The 15,898-nt window shown below is 35.2% G+C and overlaps 4 protein-coding genes across 5 annotated transcripts; 3 read left to right on the top strand and 1 right to left on the bottom strand.

Annotated features, from left to right (window-relative positions):
* Positions 1-1,800: 1,800 nt before the first annotated feature.
* Positions 1,801-5,060, top strand: LOC108818222 (protein DETOXIFICATION 28-like). The gene is made up of 9 exons (XM_018591122.2): positions 1,801-2,885; positions 2,973-3,260; positions 3,337-3,590; positions 3,688-3,774; positions 3,863-3,919; positions 4,093-4,331; positions 4,421-4,539; positions 4,675-4,764; positions 4,876-5,060. Exons 1-9 carry the CDS (start codon positions 2,601-2,603, stop codon positions 4,930-4,932), a joined length of 1,476 nt encoding a protein of 491 aa, XP_018446624.1. The 5' UTR covers positions 1,801-2,600; the 3' UTR covers positions 4,933-5,060.
* Positions 5,061-6,761: 1,701 nt separating this feature from the next.
* Positions 6,762-10,202, top strand: LOC108818220 (protein DETOXIFICATION 28). Of its 2 annotated transcripts, none has more exons than XM_018591121.2 (9): positions 6,762-7,129; positions 7,212-7,499; positions 8,330-8,583; positions 8,782-8,868; positions 8,985-9,041; positions 9,232-9,470; positions 9,548-9,666; positions 9,766-9,855; positions 9,954-10,202. In XM_018591121.2, exons 1-9 carry the CDS (start codon positions 6,845-6,847, stop codon positions 10,023-10,025), a joined length of 1,491 nt encoding a protein of 496 aa, XP_018446623.1. In that variant the 5' UTR covers positions 6,762-6,844; the 3' UTR covers positions 10,026-10,202. The 2 variants fall into 2 exon arrangements, with proteins under 2 accessions (XP_018446623.1, XP_056847281.1); XM_056991301.1 differs by having other exon boundaries at positions 6,987-7,129; positions 8,314-8,583.
* On the bottom strand, positions 10,186-11,754 carry LOC108818224 (putative clathrin assembly protein At5g10410). The gene is made up of 2 exons (XM_018591124.2): positions 11,268-11,754; positions 10,186-11,121 (listed from the first exon to the last, which is right to left on the bottom strand). Exons 1-2 carry the CDS (start codon positions 11,678-11,680, stop codon positions 10,476-10,478), a joined length of 1,059 nt encoding a protein of 352 aa, XP_018446626.1. The 5' UTR covers positions 11,681-11,754; the 3' UTR covers positions 10,186-10,475.
* Positions 11,755-13,477: 1,723 nt separating this feature from the next.
* On the top strand, positions 13,478-14,130 carry LOC108817125 (histone H3.2). Its single transcript, XM_018589732.1, has one exon. It carries the CDS (start codon positions 13,549-13,551, stop codon positions 13,957-13,959), a length of 411 nt encoding a protein of 136 aa, XP_018445234.1. The 5' UTR covers positions 13,478-13,548; the 3' UTR covers positions 13,960-14,130.
* Positions 14,131-15,898: the final 1,768 nt, after the last annotated feature.

Consider the following 15,898-nt stretch of genomic DNA (forward strand, 5'->3'; position numbering starts at 1 on the left):
AGAAAATATTATTTAAATCATCAATTTTCAAATTTGATTAAAATAAAGTATTAATTTTCCGGTAAACAAAATAAACACTTACCATTTGTTAAAAAGTCATTTTCATTGACAACATCATTTTAGTCATATCGTTAATCAACAATTATAATCGACTAACAGTATACTTAAAATGATTTTTAAAAATTCAATATTTTTTGGTACAAATATAAATTATAATTTATCATTTTATATAACATTTATTATTTTGGTTTTGAATATGTTATCTTGTTACCATTTGTGATTTTACAGATAATTATATATTATAATAAACTCATTATGAATTTGATGTTTGTTATATACAAATTATTTATTTTAATTTAGGAATATGATTGTTTAATATTAAATACAATATATATAACATAAGTATATAATTTATATTATGACATATTTTCAACGATGTTTTACCTTTAATACTAATTTTAATATTTGAATAATCTATATTTAGATCAAGATTTATATAAAAATCAGATAAATTGCTATAATATTATTCATTAAAATCATAACTAAATATAAGATAAACGTAATTATTATACCATATGTAGATATTGCTAATATATATTGCCAAATGCCAATATCTGTTTATTGATTAAATATCATATATACCATGATAAGTATATATATAAAAATATATATTTTAAAAATAGTAGTATATGAATGATAAAAATGTAAATAATAATATTAGTTAAACTAATAACTTATTCTAAAATCAGAGAGAAGATGATAAGTGATCAAATTCACTTGTTTTTTGAAAATGTTTAGGGATCTATACTATTTTAAAACATTCATCTTTTCTCTTCACATTTGTTTTTTTTTTGTATGTTTCTTATATGCCATGTAATCAAATATTTCTTTGGTATCTGTAAAAACGTAAACATGAGTTTTTGTAGTAACACATATTAGCAAATTTACAATTGTTATAAAAGGTAATTTTTTAACGAAACGCTAATAAATTAAAATGATAAACTATATGTGCTATTGATAAGCATATATTAAGATATCAAGTGTTTGTGTATATTATAGTTATCATATTTTTCTTTAAAACTGTTTACTATATAATATATAAATATTATTAAAATCATTGACTCACCTAAAATCATAAAAAATCATTTCATATAATAATAACTAAGATAATATTAAATATTTGTGTTGATGAAATATTGTAATTATCATGTTTTGAAAATTGATTATTATTAAAATATAAAAATATTTATAAAATCTATTAAATAAACCTAAAATCATGAAGAACATGACAAATCAGCAAATTCACTGATCAAATAAAAGTATATATAAATTGTATTATTATATTTTTGAAAGATTTTTTCTTCACATTCGTAACACTAAAAAGTAACTGATATTATGATATATATGGAACAATCATAATAAAAATTGAATATTGACGTGTATTTATAGAACTGCCTTTCATAGTTTAAGTCATTTTTTCTTTTTTATCTAAAAGGATAATTTATGTCTTAATCGCAATATTATCTACTGTACCCAAACTTATACAGTAGAAAACTCTTATCATATTCAATAAATTATTAAATATTATAAATTAATAAAGTTTTTGGTTTCAAGTTGAATTGGTTCAAATATGACACAAATTGATAAAATAATAAAATAATATTTTTAGAAAAATCTTATGTAAAACAATCACAACTTACAAAAAGTGAAAAACAAATATATATATATATATATATATATATATATATATATATATATATTTATATATAATTTTGACTCAATTTCTTATATCAAGGGTGATTAAAACGAGTGAATAAAATTGTATTGAACTATAGTTAAGAGATGTTTACTCAGCATAACATTGTTAAAAATTTCAGATTTTCTTTCAAAGAAAAGGATTTTCAGATTTGATTTAGGAAAAAAAGCAATTAATAAATAAACAGAAAACAAAAAGGACGCACTGCATGTGGAATCAACTATAGTAAGCTGCACTAATAAAATACTCTTATCCTTTTAGGCCATCTTTAACGCAGGTCGTTAAGATAGGAGTGTTTAAAAAAAATTAATTAAATAGTCGGTGGAACCCACGCTTGGACCCACAAAATTTAAACAATCGTTGGTTTCATTGCTTATTTAAGCATCGATGTTTGACGTTGTTTTGCCCTGTTTCACGGGCCCCACTGACATGTGGCGGTCCGTGATTGGTGGGCCTTTTAACTTTTTTTTTTTTTTTAATCACACAAAAAATATAAAAAAAATCAAATAAGCAACTTCCTAAGCACCTATGGATTAATGATGCCCTTAGTCCACATATGTTCCACTAATAAAATACTCTTATCCTTTTACTTTTATCATTTTATTATAAACACACATGCAGACAGAAGTTGGACAGAAAAGTAGTTACAGTCACACACATGAATATTTTTACTTTTATCACTCCCAGAAGACGGTCACGGGTTGAAGACTTGAACTTGAAGTGCGACAGAAAAGTAATTAAAAAAAGAACACTGACCGCAGTGGAGTCTCCACTCACAATGCTTTACTAGTTTAATTACTCTCATATACTCTTCACTCTCGTCCACGATCTTTACTTTTGAAAGATGGGAGAAAGAGACGATGACGCACAAGGTGCTCTAGAGAAGACGAGGATTCCTCTGTTGAGGGACCTATATACGGCGGAGGAGGAAGATGGTGATATAAAGAGAGAGACATGGATGGAAACAAAGAAACTATGGCGAATCGTGGGACCGGCCATATTCGCCAGAGTCTCCACCTACTCTATATTCGTCATTACTCAGGCCTTTGCGGGACACCTTGGCGAACTCGAACTAGCCGCCATTTCCATCGTCTACAACGTCATCATCAGCTTCAATTTCGGCCTCCTAGTATTCACTTCACACATACACATTTATAGATTCATTTACTGCAGCTAGGATTTTTTTTGAAGAAACGATATAAATAAACATATGCAGCTAGGACTGGCGAGTGCGTTGGAAACGCTGTGCGGGCAAGCTTTTGGAGCGAAGAAGTATGACATGTTGGGAGTGTATATGCAGCGATCTTGGATCGTTCTCTTCTTAACCTGCATCTTGCTCCTTCCCATGTACTTGTTTGCGTCTCCTATCCTTAAGTTCTTCGGCCAGCCTGATGACATTGCCGAGCTCTCAGGTATCATCGCCGTTTGGACCATTCCTACCCATTTCGCGCTTGCCTTCTATTTACCTCTAAGCCGATTCCTCCAATGCCAGCTCAAGAATAGGGTATGTAACTAAATAAATTTTTGAAAGGTCGCAATGGAAAAATGTTTGGTTAATATTCTCTTACAATATATAACAGGTGGTTGCATTTTCTTCTGGATTGGCACTTGTGGTTCACATACTTGTGTGCTGCCTTTTTGTGAACGGTCTTAAACTTGGAGTCATAGGGACTATGGCTACTATTAACGTGTCATGGTGGTCCAATGTATTCATTTTATTTACTTACAGTACTTTCGGTGGTTGTCCGCTCACGTGGACCGGTTTCTCCACTGAAGCTTTCACCAAACTATGGGAATTCACTAAGCTCTCTGCGTCCTCTGGAATCATGATTTGGTATTAATTCGTTAAACGTCAATTCTGTCACATTTTTACGAGTTTGGTTTACATATTTAAATACAACTTATTATGGTGGATTTTTGTCTGGAGACAGCTTGGAGTATTGGTATTACAGGATTTTAATTGTGATGACTGGAAATATGGAAGATACAAAAATTGCTGTCGACTCTTTGTCTATATGGTACGTCGAATTTATAGTACTAGAGATTACTATATAATATATATGTTATTTTCTGAACGTAAATCCTATCTTCAATTTTCATGGGCAGCATGTCAATTAACGGTTTGGAGATGATGATTCCATTTGCTTTCTTTGCCGGGACCGGGTATTCAATCTCTCACTTTTATTACTAGCGAATAGATACTTTCAGTTTTGCTTAGATCTCTAGTTAGACTACTTCATATGCCTTAAAAGTAGTCGTTTCATTTCTAAGACTAACTACAATTATTATTATTTGGAACAGTACTGACTACGATTTATAACATGCTTTTATTGTAGCGTACGAGTGGCGAATGAATTAGGAGCAGGCAGTGGAAGAAGAGCTAGATTTGCAATGGTCGTATCAGTGACACAATCGTTAATCATCGGAATAATATTTTCGGTGCTCGTAGTACTTCTTCATGATCAAATCGGTTGGATTTTCTCTTCAAGTGAAACTGTCATAAAAGCTGTCACTGATCTCTCTATTCTTCTAGCCTTCACGATTCTTCTCAACAGTGTTCAGCCGATTCTTTCTGGTACGCCACAAAACAATTTAGCTTTTTTTGTTATCCCATATTAAACCGGGTCAAACCGTTGTGAAGTGATTTTTGATTTTTTTTGTTAGGTGTTGCGGTTGGATCCGGTTGGCAATCATTCGTGGCATATATAAACTTAGGATGCTATTATTTCATTGGACTTCCACTCGGATTTGTTATGGGCTGGATTTTCAAGTCTGGTGTCAAGGTAACCCTAGCTTATCTTTATTTATTTGATATCAAGTTAGCAGTATCAATGTAACAGTAGCTATCTGTATGTTTTTCACGTTTCTTGTTATTTATTTTTGGTCAAATACGTCTCTTGTTATTATGTTGCTACAAGGGTATTTGGGCTGGTATGATATTTGGAGGAACAGCGATTCAAACATTGATTTTGATCTTTATTGTTATGAGATGTGACTGGGAAAAAGAGGTAATTCAGTTCTTTTGATTTTGTTTGCTGCTTTTGGTTCAAGTATATGATTCTTTTTTCATGTATGTATGTTTATTTAATACAAATGCTGTGTTTATTTCAATTTCGTAGGCCCAAAAAGCAAATGTTCACGTTAGGAGATGGTCTGTCTCAAATTCAAGAAATTGAAGATTGTACAATTTCTATTTCAGTTTTAAATTATAAAAGCATGCATACTAAAAACTTGATGCTACTGACGGATTGTATACAATACATGTTTAAGATGTTTAAGAAATAATTGATGGGTTTTTTTAACAGCATTGATTAATTAGGACAGAAATTAGTTTGGCACAGAGCCCAAACTATTAAGTTTATTACAAAGGCAGACCTTTGCAAGAGCATCTGCAAGCCCATTTAGAATTTTTGGAATGAAACTAGATTTATATAGAGGAGAAAGAGACGATAAACGATAACATTCCGAAGAGCTCTACTGATCTTTGCTTCGCTGAGATGGCTTGAATAAGGCATTTGCAATATGAGCATAGCCAGATAGATTTGAAATTGTGAGAGGTCGAGTGATGGAGAGCACATCGGACAGCAAGCACTTCTGCCATACCCGGAGAAGAGACGAAATCCTGATACATGTGTCCTCGAGTTATCTCCTTAGAAGTCATCTTTGAAAATCCAAGCTAGACATACCTCTTTAGTGACAGGTTTCCAAGCGACATCAGTATTACAGTAGATCAAGTACTGTGATGCGTCGGGGTTAGTGGGTGTCAAACGCGTTTTAGGCGGGTGCTGTAGTTTCAGAGGTTGAGAGCGTTCCATTCCTTAACTGAGATGCTTCTCTTGGAATATGAGTTTGTTATGGGTGATCCATATAACTCAACAAACCCAAGGAAAGAGGTTGGAGATGGCACCAATGGGTGGTAGATTTATCTTGGTGAGGGAGTCTTGGAGGTGTCGACAGAAAGAGTCAGTCCCAGTGAAGTCAGCACGAGTTATCCATGACACTAGATTCCAAACTTCCGTAGCGAAGTCACAATAGAATAAAATGTGTGAGAATGATTCTTACTCTCCACATCTTTTGTATCGCGTATTGTCATACATACCTCGCCTTTGTAAGTTTTTTCTGGTTGGTAGGCCGTCTTAAGCACACTTCCACAAGAAAAAATGATCTTTGGTAGCATAGGTGGGGGAATATATTTTTCCCAATTCTAAGAAGTGCCTTTCAAGAATGATTGTGTCGATTGGAGATTGGACATGAAAGATGTGTAGTAACCTGACTTAACAGTATATGATCTTGACTATTGTTCTGTCCGTACGAAGGAATCCTTGGAGCCTCTGATGCTTGGTCTGAAGAAAAAGATGAAAGAAGTTAAATCCAGAAACAATCTCTCAACTAATCATTTTTTTCATTATTCCGTTTCTCTCTCGAGAGGAGGTCCGTAACCATTAATTCATGGTCCTATTGGAGCATTGGTCTGATATATTTCAGGTCTTCGGGTTGGATCCAGGAGTTGGTCCAAATGTTGGTAGATTCTCCATCTCCAACAACTTTGCGTAAATGATTTAGAAAAAGATTTCTTCCGTGCAAAATTTCTTTCAAGTCGTGGAAGAAGGACGCTGCGTGTTTAACCTTAAGAAAATGTACACTATGGTAATTATTTCCAATCAGCATACATGCAAGAAATTATCGATGTTGCCAGTGACGTCCCAGTTAAATTTGGTGGCTTAAAACATAATTATATACAATAATATGTATTTTTATATAAAAATATGTATATGTTATATTTCTATTTAAATATAAAATGATGTGATGGTTTAATTATGTCAGATTAATATCAGATTGTTAGTAGATATTTTAGTAAAACAAAAATAACTAGTTTTCTGAGTTATTATCAGGTAGGGACGGTAACAATGTTACCGTTCAGATATTTCTTATCTCAATTCAGCACGTTTTTTACGAGTCGGAAACTTGAATTATAACTGTAAGATAAGCCGAAGGGAAATGGACACGTACACGATTTAAGACCATGGAACCAACGTGTTAGTCAACGGCATCACAAAAGCAACGTTTTAATTTCCAGAAGATCCGGCGATGGAAGAGAGAGTCGACGAAGCACAAGGTACTCTAGAGAAGGCGATGATTCCTCTGTTAGGGGATGACAATGTGGCTGAAGAGAAAGCCAGGAAAACAAAGAGAAAGATATGGATGGAGACGAAGAAACTTTGGCGTATCGTTGGACCAGCCATATTCACTAGGGTATCCACCTACTCGATCTTCATCATCACTCAGGCCTTCGCCGGCCACCTCGGCGAGCTTGAGCTAGCCGCCATATCCATCGTCAACAACGTCATCGTCGGCTTCAACTATGGCCTCCTCGTATATAATAGACAGACATTTTCTAGTTTATATTCAAAATGTTGGGTTAATATATGAAGAAACTACGTATATTTATATGCAGCTTGGAATGGCCACTGCGTTGGAAACGTTGTGCGGTCAAGCGTTTGGAGCGAAGAAGTATGCCAAGTTGGGAGTGTACCTGCAGCGGTCTTGGATTGTTCTCTTCTTATGCTCCATATTGCTCCTTCCTACGTACTTCTTCACGTCTCCAATTCTTAAGTTCTTCGGCCAGTCTGATGACATCGCTGAACTCTCTGGCACCGTCGCCGTTTGGGCCATTCCTGCCCATTTTTCGTTTGCATTCTTTTTTCCTATCAACCGATTTCTCCAATCCCAGCTCAAGAATATGGTATGTACCCTAAGATTTGAAATGTCACAACGTGGCGGGTTAGTCCAAGTACTTTGTGAATTAGACGGCTCTGTTCCTGGGGTAGATTGTGCGAGTCTTCATAAAATATGTTTGCAAGAGACAAATTGATAATTACTAAAATAAATAACACATAAATAACAACGTGCATAGGTTTGCTTTGCAAAAAAAAGCATGCATAGGTTTATATAGAGAATAAATCAATCTGATTTACTAGACTACTATAAAATAAGATATTGCATTTTTTAGATTTTTTCTGATAAGTCAAATTTCTAGATTTTCAAATACAATTTTTTTTTGTTTTATATACCGCTTGATACATTCTGTGTTTTTAGACCATCTTCCGTGTATTTCACCATTTTTATTTCTAGAATAAAAGAACACTTTAATAGTGATTAATTTTGCTCCAATGTATTTAAAAAAAAATAGAAATCTCAAATATAAAGTAAAATATAGATGAGTATTATTTTTTCCCCTAAAATAGAATAAAAATAACAATCTTTATTTTAGAGATAAAAATAGAGACGGGTTATAGTGATTTTGTCTCTAGATACTATTATAAAGACAAAAATAAAATTAGATTGGAAATACTCTTAACTTGTTTTGTCTTGTAGTTTTGGGTGAGCTTGCTAACTAAAAACTTTAAAACATGGAATTAAAAAACAAATATGCCTGAAAAAATAAAAAATTATATAAAAATAGTTCAAGTTTTTCTTGATATGTATATTTTTTTGTAACTGATTTTTTCTCTCTTGATATTACTATTGCTAATTGCTAAATGCTAAATGTCTATTAGCGTACATTACCACCAGGTGATTGCAATCTCCTCTGGAGTGGCGCTTGTGGTACACATATTTGTGTGTTGGCTTTTTGTGTATGTTCTTAAACTTGGAGTCATAGGGACCATAGCTACTGCTAACCTGTCATGGTGGCTCAATGTCTTCATCTTATTTACATACACCACTTGCGGCGGTTGTCCGCTCACTTGGACCGGTTTCTCAGTTGAAGCTTTCACCAGACTATGGGAATTCACTAAGCTCTCTGCATCCTCTGGAATCATGCTTTGGTATCTGTCGTTTATTTTTAAAGAATGTTAAATTAATTCAAACAAAAAAATGGTTTTAGGATGACTGTGACTCTGTTTTGAAGTGATCTAATAAAGAAAATTTACCAAAATTGTCTAAGAATTATCTGTCGCTTTTTTCTTCTTTTGGCTTTACGGAACAGAACACAACTTCTTACGGTAGATTTTTTACTTGGACAGCTTGGAGAATTGGTATTATAGGATTTTAATTGTGATGACTGGCAATCTCCAGGACCCAAAAATTGCTGTCGACTCTATGTCTATATGGTACGTCAAATATATAGTTTTGGAAACTAATACAATGTGCCTGAAATTTTTTTGTAGTGTTATTCATGTTGCATATTACTTTTTAGAAATTTTATAGTAAAAGTTTTCATCGGCAGCATGTTGATAAATGGTCTGGAGACGATGATTCCACTTGCTTTCTTCGCCGGGACCAGGTATAATCAGTCTCTTATTTTGTTACTATCATATAGATACTTTCCTTTTGTTTCGTTTGGTCAAAATTGTTGATGATATCAAGACCGATTAGATCTGGTTATACTAGTCTCTTCTTCATATTATTGCTAGTCTAGTTGCTTCGAGACAAATCATTTATAGACTGACTACAATTATAACATGTTTTGTTAGTGTACGAGTAGCGAATGAACTAGGAGCAGGAAACGGAGAAAAAGCAAGGTTTGCTATGATCATATCAGTGATACAATCGTTAATCATCGGAATTATCCTATCGGTGCTCGTAGTCTTTCTTCATAATCAAATCGGTTGGATCTTCTCTTCAAGCGAAGCTGTTATGAAAGCAGTGAATAACCTTTCTATTCTTTTAGCCTTTACGATTCTTCTCAACAGTGTATATCCCGTTCTTTCCGGTAGGTCACACAAACAAAATAATTTTTTTTTCCAAATAAACTAAGATAAACGGGTCATACGTGTTAACTTTGACCAGGTGCAGCGGTTGGTTCGGGTTGGCAGTCGGTAGTGGCATACATTAATCTAGGGTGCTACTATTTCATTGGACTTCCACTTGGATTTGTCATGGGTTGGGTTTTCAACACCGGTGTTAAGGTAAATGCAAGTTTTCTTTGTTTTTTTTTGAAGGTTAATATCGACCCTTTTCTCTCTGCAGTTTTTATAAGTATGCATATTGCTATTGTATGTCAATAGGGTATTTGGGCTGGTATGATATTCGGAGGAACCGCTATTCAGACGTTTATATTGATATTTATAACCATGAGATGTGACTGGGAGAAAGAGGTAACTCAGTTCTTTTGTGTGATTCTTATACTATATGTTTTTTTTCCCATCCTCGTGCGTCTCTCACGTTTGTCTCGTCGTTTCTTTCAAATTTGTAGGCACAAAAAGCAACTTTGCGCCTTGAGAATTGGCAGGTCTCTGATGCAAAAAAGTTGAAAATGATATCTTAAATGGTCCATAATTTTATCTTTGAAGCATCTATTTTAAAAATAAGTGCGCAAACCTCATACATATTGTATCCTGTTAGTCACATAAGCATGATTGAAAATGTAAAAATGGTCGAAACTGGAATAACGACCGATTTGTTTTCCTTATGAATGTTATATAGTAGAACAGGGAATTAAGCACACGCTCATTTCATAAATTTTCCCAAGTTATTTACATAAGGAATCACTTATACACACTTGTCTTTGAGAGAGAAATAATTAGGCATAATTTTTCAAAAAATGACAGATCCCATTCCAAAGAAAAACCAAATTCAACCGTTACAATTGGTTCGTTTGTACGTAGTGAGACACCAACCCAAGTGTAAACCGGATACTTTCTCACCTAACCGAGCCAATCAGCTGTCAACATTACGTATATATGCTGCTGAACTGGACTGGTTCATTCGTCAAAGGCTAGTCATCAAAAGTTTCCCACTCGGACTCCCATTTTAACAACTCGTTCGTTGCTGTCTCGGAGTCGTCGAATGTTACCCATTCGGTCTGAAACGAGCTTGCTAGCTCAACCATCTCCTCATCATCCTTAACCGTGGTCTGAACCAAACCGGTCAATTTAACCATCTCCTTATCGTTATGTACCATATCGGCCTTCAATGTTTCAACCAAACACCAGAAATCTTCTGCCAAACGTCTGTAACGCCAAAACAAACCACTCAAACTCTCCTTGCATTCTTCAAGTCTCATCAAAACCAACCTTAAATCGTTCAAACTGGAATCACCAACCGGTTCCGGTTCAATCAATCTTTCATTCAACACTTGAAGCCGTACCATAACCAATATTACAACGGTAAAGTAGTCTTGAATCACGAGCTCTCTGATCTCGTCCACGATCTTGTTCCGGAACAAAAGTGGAGTATCCGGTCTAGTACATATGTGCTCAAAGAAAGTCACAAGAGAGTCGGTCTGTCTCATTATGTACCCGGTTTGGTAAGACGAAACACGATCTTTCTCTTTAGATTTCTCTTTTGAGCTCTCCGTTAGATTTGGAAAAGACCCTACTGCCTTCAAAATCCACGAGAGACAATCCAAATATAGTCCATACCTGAATAAAGCCAAACACACACACAGACAAAGGAAAAAACTTGTTAGTATTATAATATCCAAGTCGGTAACGATATGAACGCGTCCAAGTTATTAGATATATGTCATAGTCATATCAAATAATATAAAAATGGGAAAAGTAATTACCATATAATCCATCGTGATAATTCTACTGCGAGATTAGAAGATTTGTCTGAGAAATTATTCAGTTTCAGACTGTTTCTACGGAGATCCAGTCCTTCAAACATGTATCTCGATGATTTGATAAGTTTGTGGAAGACTATGAGAGACTTGATGGCCACAAAAGCATTCTTTGTAACTTGTAACCTCCACATAACCGCCGCGAAAGCTACCGGGGCATGACGACTGTTGGAGTAAGAGACAACGTCGGAGATGTAGTTGCTATTGGGTGGTTTATGAGAAGTATGAGTTGTTGACTTCAGAAGGGCTAAGTGAATATATCTGACCGGCTTCGAACTGAAACTATGGAACAATCTGGCTTTGCATATTGAAGCTTTGTCTTTGACTTTTCCGATTATGAGAGATTTGAGTTTTGCCATTCTCTTTTGGCAGAAGAAAATAAGAAAAAAAGATACTGGGTTGCTTGAATAATTATGTGAGTCTTGGTTCTTATCTTATAGCCGTCGAGGTTTAATTCACTTTTCTAATTTCGTAGAGTTTCATTTTTAATTAAGGGAAAATATATGTGGGGTTTTCTTTTGTGAAGATTCAAATGTGTCCAAGTCTCCTTTTTTTCCATTACGGGTTTTGTGGATATCTTCTATTTCCAAAGTCACCACTTCGTATTTTATTGATATTAATCATTGACAAGTTCATAGTCAACATCACACAATAGACCAATTATATAGTATAATATTGTTATTTTAATAAAATTTGTCGATTGTGTTGTGAATGAATAAGTTTCCCAGTATTTTAATCTATAGGAACTAAATACTTTAATACATGTCATAATGTGTGTAATCATCAATACTAAAGCTAAAGAAATGACCTAAGACTTTTCAACCGAGGAGCGAGTCCGTCCATGATGTATAGAAAGAACAAAAAGTAAACACAGGATATGTCGGCATTTGGTTCAATTGTAACAGCAGCCGGTAGCCACCAGCTAATTCCATTGACGCGTAAAAAAAACTCAATTTGATGTCTAAAATAGTGGAAGATAACATTTGGTTATATTTTTTCATAACAAGATGCTGGAGACCAAACTGGTCAGGTCAAGCTTACATCCATAAGAATAATTCATGTAAGCCACGGTCACATCAGTAGCGGAGTCAGATACTATTATTTTTGTTGGGGACAAAAATATCGAACTAAAATACTTAGAGTGAGACATATGAATTAGTTTTAATAAACTACACTGAATTTTTAAATTTTGTTAGGTTCAGTGGGCCCCACCTTGTCCTATCGACACCTTGTTCTATGTGGCTCGGCCACTAGGTCGCATGGACTATGCAGCTCCTATATATGCACAATCATTAATTGAATTATATATGTACCATTTGGCATTGACCATAGTTTGGAGCATGCATGTTGGATTGCTGGGTGATCCATAAACCATATCATAGAGGACCAAACTGTCATCTCAATTTTTGCAAGTGCCATGTAGTTTATCTATATGTTTTTTTTTTTGGATAAATGTTTAGATAGTTTATCTATATGTTGTATACATCGACCAAACATTTGGTGGTGTACCACACTAGTCTCAACCATGGGGTTGATCTACTTACTAATCAGATCATCAATGGCTCTAGCAAAGACAAACTCTATATCCAAATCTGAGGCTAGGAACGAGTACGACCACAACTTATGTTACCAAGTCCATCACACCCAATACTAATAATAAGCCATATACCTAATTTTGAACATTGAAAATTGGTTGTACCCACTAGTACGAACGATACATTACATCTCCCAACGAACAGAAAAAAAAAGACCACATAGCAGCGTATGTTTGTTCTAAGATACAACATTTGCAATTACAAACACACATTTTTTTGTTTTGTTTTAAATCATAGTTTATACTTTTCTTTCAAAGAAGTTTGAAATAACCTTAAAAGGCCTCAAAATGTGGTTAATATTAAATGGGCCTAAGGCAAATGCTTAATGTTTACCTCATTTGACACGGCCCTGCGGCCTTATAATTGAAAAAGAGGAACGAAATAAAGCTTAATCCGCGGAAAATAAATCGGAACATACACAAGTCATTCTGATTGGCCAGGTAACAAACGACGCGGATAGCATAGATACAAACAATCTTAACCGTTGCTAAGCGAAAAGATCTAACGGATGAAAACAAATACATCATCTCTCCCTTTCAGTATAAAAAAACACATCACATCCTCACTCTCCACATCAAAACTCATTCTCTGAAAAAGAAAAGAGTAAACTTTCGTTCATTTCTCAACCTCAAATGGCTCGTACCAAGCAAACGGCAAGAAAATCCACCGGAGGAAAGGCTCCGAGGAAGCAGCTGGCGACGAAAGCGGCGAGGAAATCTGCTCCGGCCACCGGAGGAGTGAAGAAGCCGCACAGATTCCGTCCCGGAACTGTCGCATTGAGAGAGATCAGGAAGTACCAGAAGAGCACCGAGCTTCTGATCCGCAAGCTTCCCTTCCAGCGTCTTGTCCGTGAGATCGCTCAGGATTTCAAGACGGATCTGAGGTTCCAGAGCAGCGCCGTCGCGGCTCTCCAGGAGGCGGCGGAGGCTTACCTCGTTGGGCTGTTCGAGGACACGAACCTTTGTGCGATTCACGCGAAGAGGGTCACCATCATGCCTAAAGATATCCAGCTCGCGAGGAGGATCAGGGGTGAGAGGGCTTGAAGCGGAGATGATGAAGAAGAAGGAGAAGAACAATGGTTTCTTAAATTTGCTTTTAACTACTTTGGTTTGTTTAAATCAGTTCGTGTAAATCTTTTTATTAAAAGTGTTTTTCAAGTCTTTTGATTTGATGAATGTCTCTACATGAATATCAATCTAGTGTTATTTTATCTACTTCTATTTTGTCTTTTGATTTTATTTACAAACAATCTGAAAAATTAAAAACAAAAAAAACAACATCATTCCTTCAAATCCGAGGAAAAAAAGTTAGTGTTCTTCTATATGCTAATATGCATCGTCCTATGGTTGTTGACCAGTATATAGTATTGCGTCCTTACGAGGATCTGGAAAAATAAAATGTTTATGAGATATCTTTCCTTCTGTGTGTAAACCGGCTTTCTCTGAATTAGATACTTTTAGTCAATCAGAAAATCGTACATTATATTTGTGAAAATTAATATTATCAATTAGAGTGCACATATCATCTTGAAATCTCTGCGTCAAGTAGAAATTTACTTCTCTTTCTTTTTTTTTGGTAAAATTTACTTCTCTTTCTGAAATTGTTTCATTGTTATTTCTCTACAATTTGAAAATAACTGGAATGTCTTATGGCCAAAATTTTAAAATGGCGCTAAGATCTTTTTTATTTTGGAAAAAAAAAGTTGGACGTAGCGCGCAAAGTGGTCTGGAAAAAGATGAATGTAATTGGTTAATAGTAGCATCACACGGATAGATAAAAAGAGCCACGCGGATTGATGATATGTCGAAATTATCAGCCGTTGATATTACTTGAATCCAACGGACAAGATTTCAGGAAACTCCCTCCAATTTCACCTTTTCTTTTCAACTCAAGCGCCAATTTCTCTTCTTATAAAACCGAACACATCTTCTACCTTTGTTCTTCACTACCTACCTCTCGCACTTGTATTCTCATTCTTATTCTTTAGACCCTTCCTCGTAGTGATTGTTTGATCTCGATATGGCTCGTACCAAGCAAACCGCAAGGAAATCCACCGGATGTTATAAACTGAATGAAGAAACTCGACAAGAAGAGATAAACTGAATACTTTCTTATTGAATCAGATGCAGAAGCTTACATGCTTATAAAGAAAATAAAATAACGAGCTACCGTAACAAACTCCATAACTCTAGCTACTTCCTAAAAGAGTGGAAGACTTATTAAACTTGAAACAAATTGAAAACAAACTCACTAAACTTCAACAAACTCCTAAAGACTCGGTTTTATTCTTCAATCCCTCCCTTAAACTGGAACTTCTTCTCTCCAGTTTAATCTTCCTTCGCGCCAACTCCCATTAACTTCCTCATCTTCTCAAATACTTCCAACTTCACCGGCTTTGTCATAATGTCTGCAAGCTGCTCTTTTGTTGGACAGTACTCCAAACTTATCACTTCATCACTTACAAGGTCACGCAGGAAGTGATACCTTACACTTATGTGTTTACTTCTTCCATGAAGAACTGGGTTCCTTGAAAGCTTGATAGTGGAACTGTTATCACAGAAGAGAGCCATACCTTTCCCTTGATCGAAACCAATGTCTTCAAGCACATTCTTTAACCAAATGGCCTGACAAGCTCCATATGCAGCTGCTACGTACTCTGCTTCTGTAGTAGAAAGTGTGACTATAGGTTGTTTCTTTGAGGCCCAACAGACTGCACCACCACCGAACATGAATGTATAACCTGAGGTGCTCTTTCTATCATCCGCATCACCAGCATAATCACTATCCACATACCCTACCAAACTCGAAGTGTCTCCTCGTCTATACTGAATTCCAAAACCGCTAGTTCCTTGCACATACCTGAGAATTCTCTTTGCTGCAGCCAGGTGTAGCTCAGTAGGATGTTCCATGTATCTACTCACCAAGTTGACAGAGTGGATTAAGTCGGGTCTGGTTGCAGTCAGATATCTCAGGCTCCCCACT

This window comes from Raphanus sativus, chromosome 7, assembly GCF_000801105.2.
Source record: "Raphanus sativus cultivar WK10039 chromosome 7, ASM80110v3, whole genome shotgun sequence".
In the NCBI taxonomy this organism is placed as follows: domain Eukaryota; kingdom Viridiplantae; phylum Streptophyta; class Magnoliopsida; order Brassicales; family Brassicaceae; genus Raphanus; species Raphanus sativus.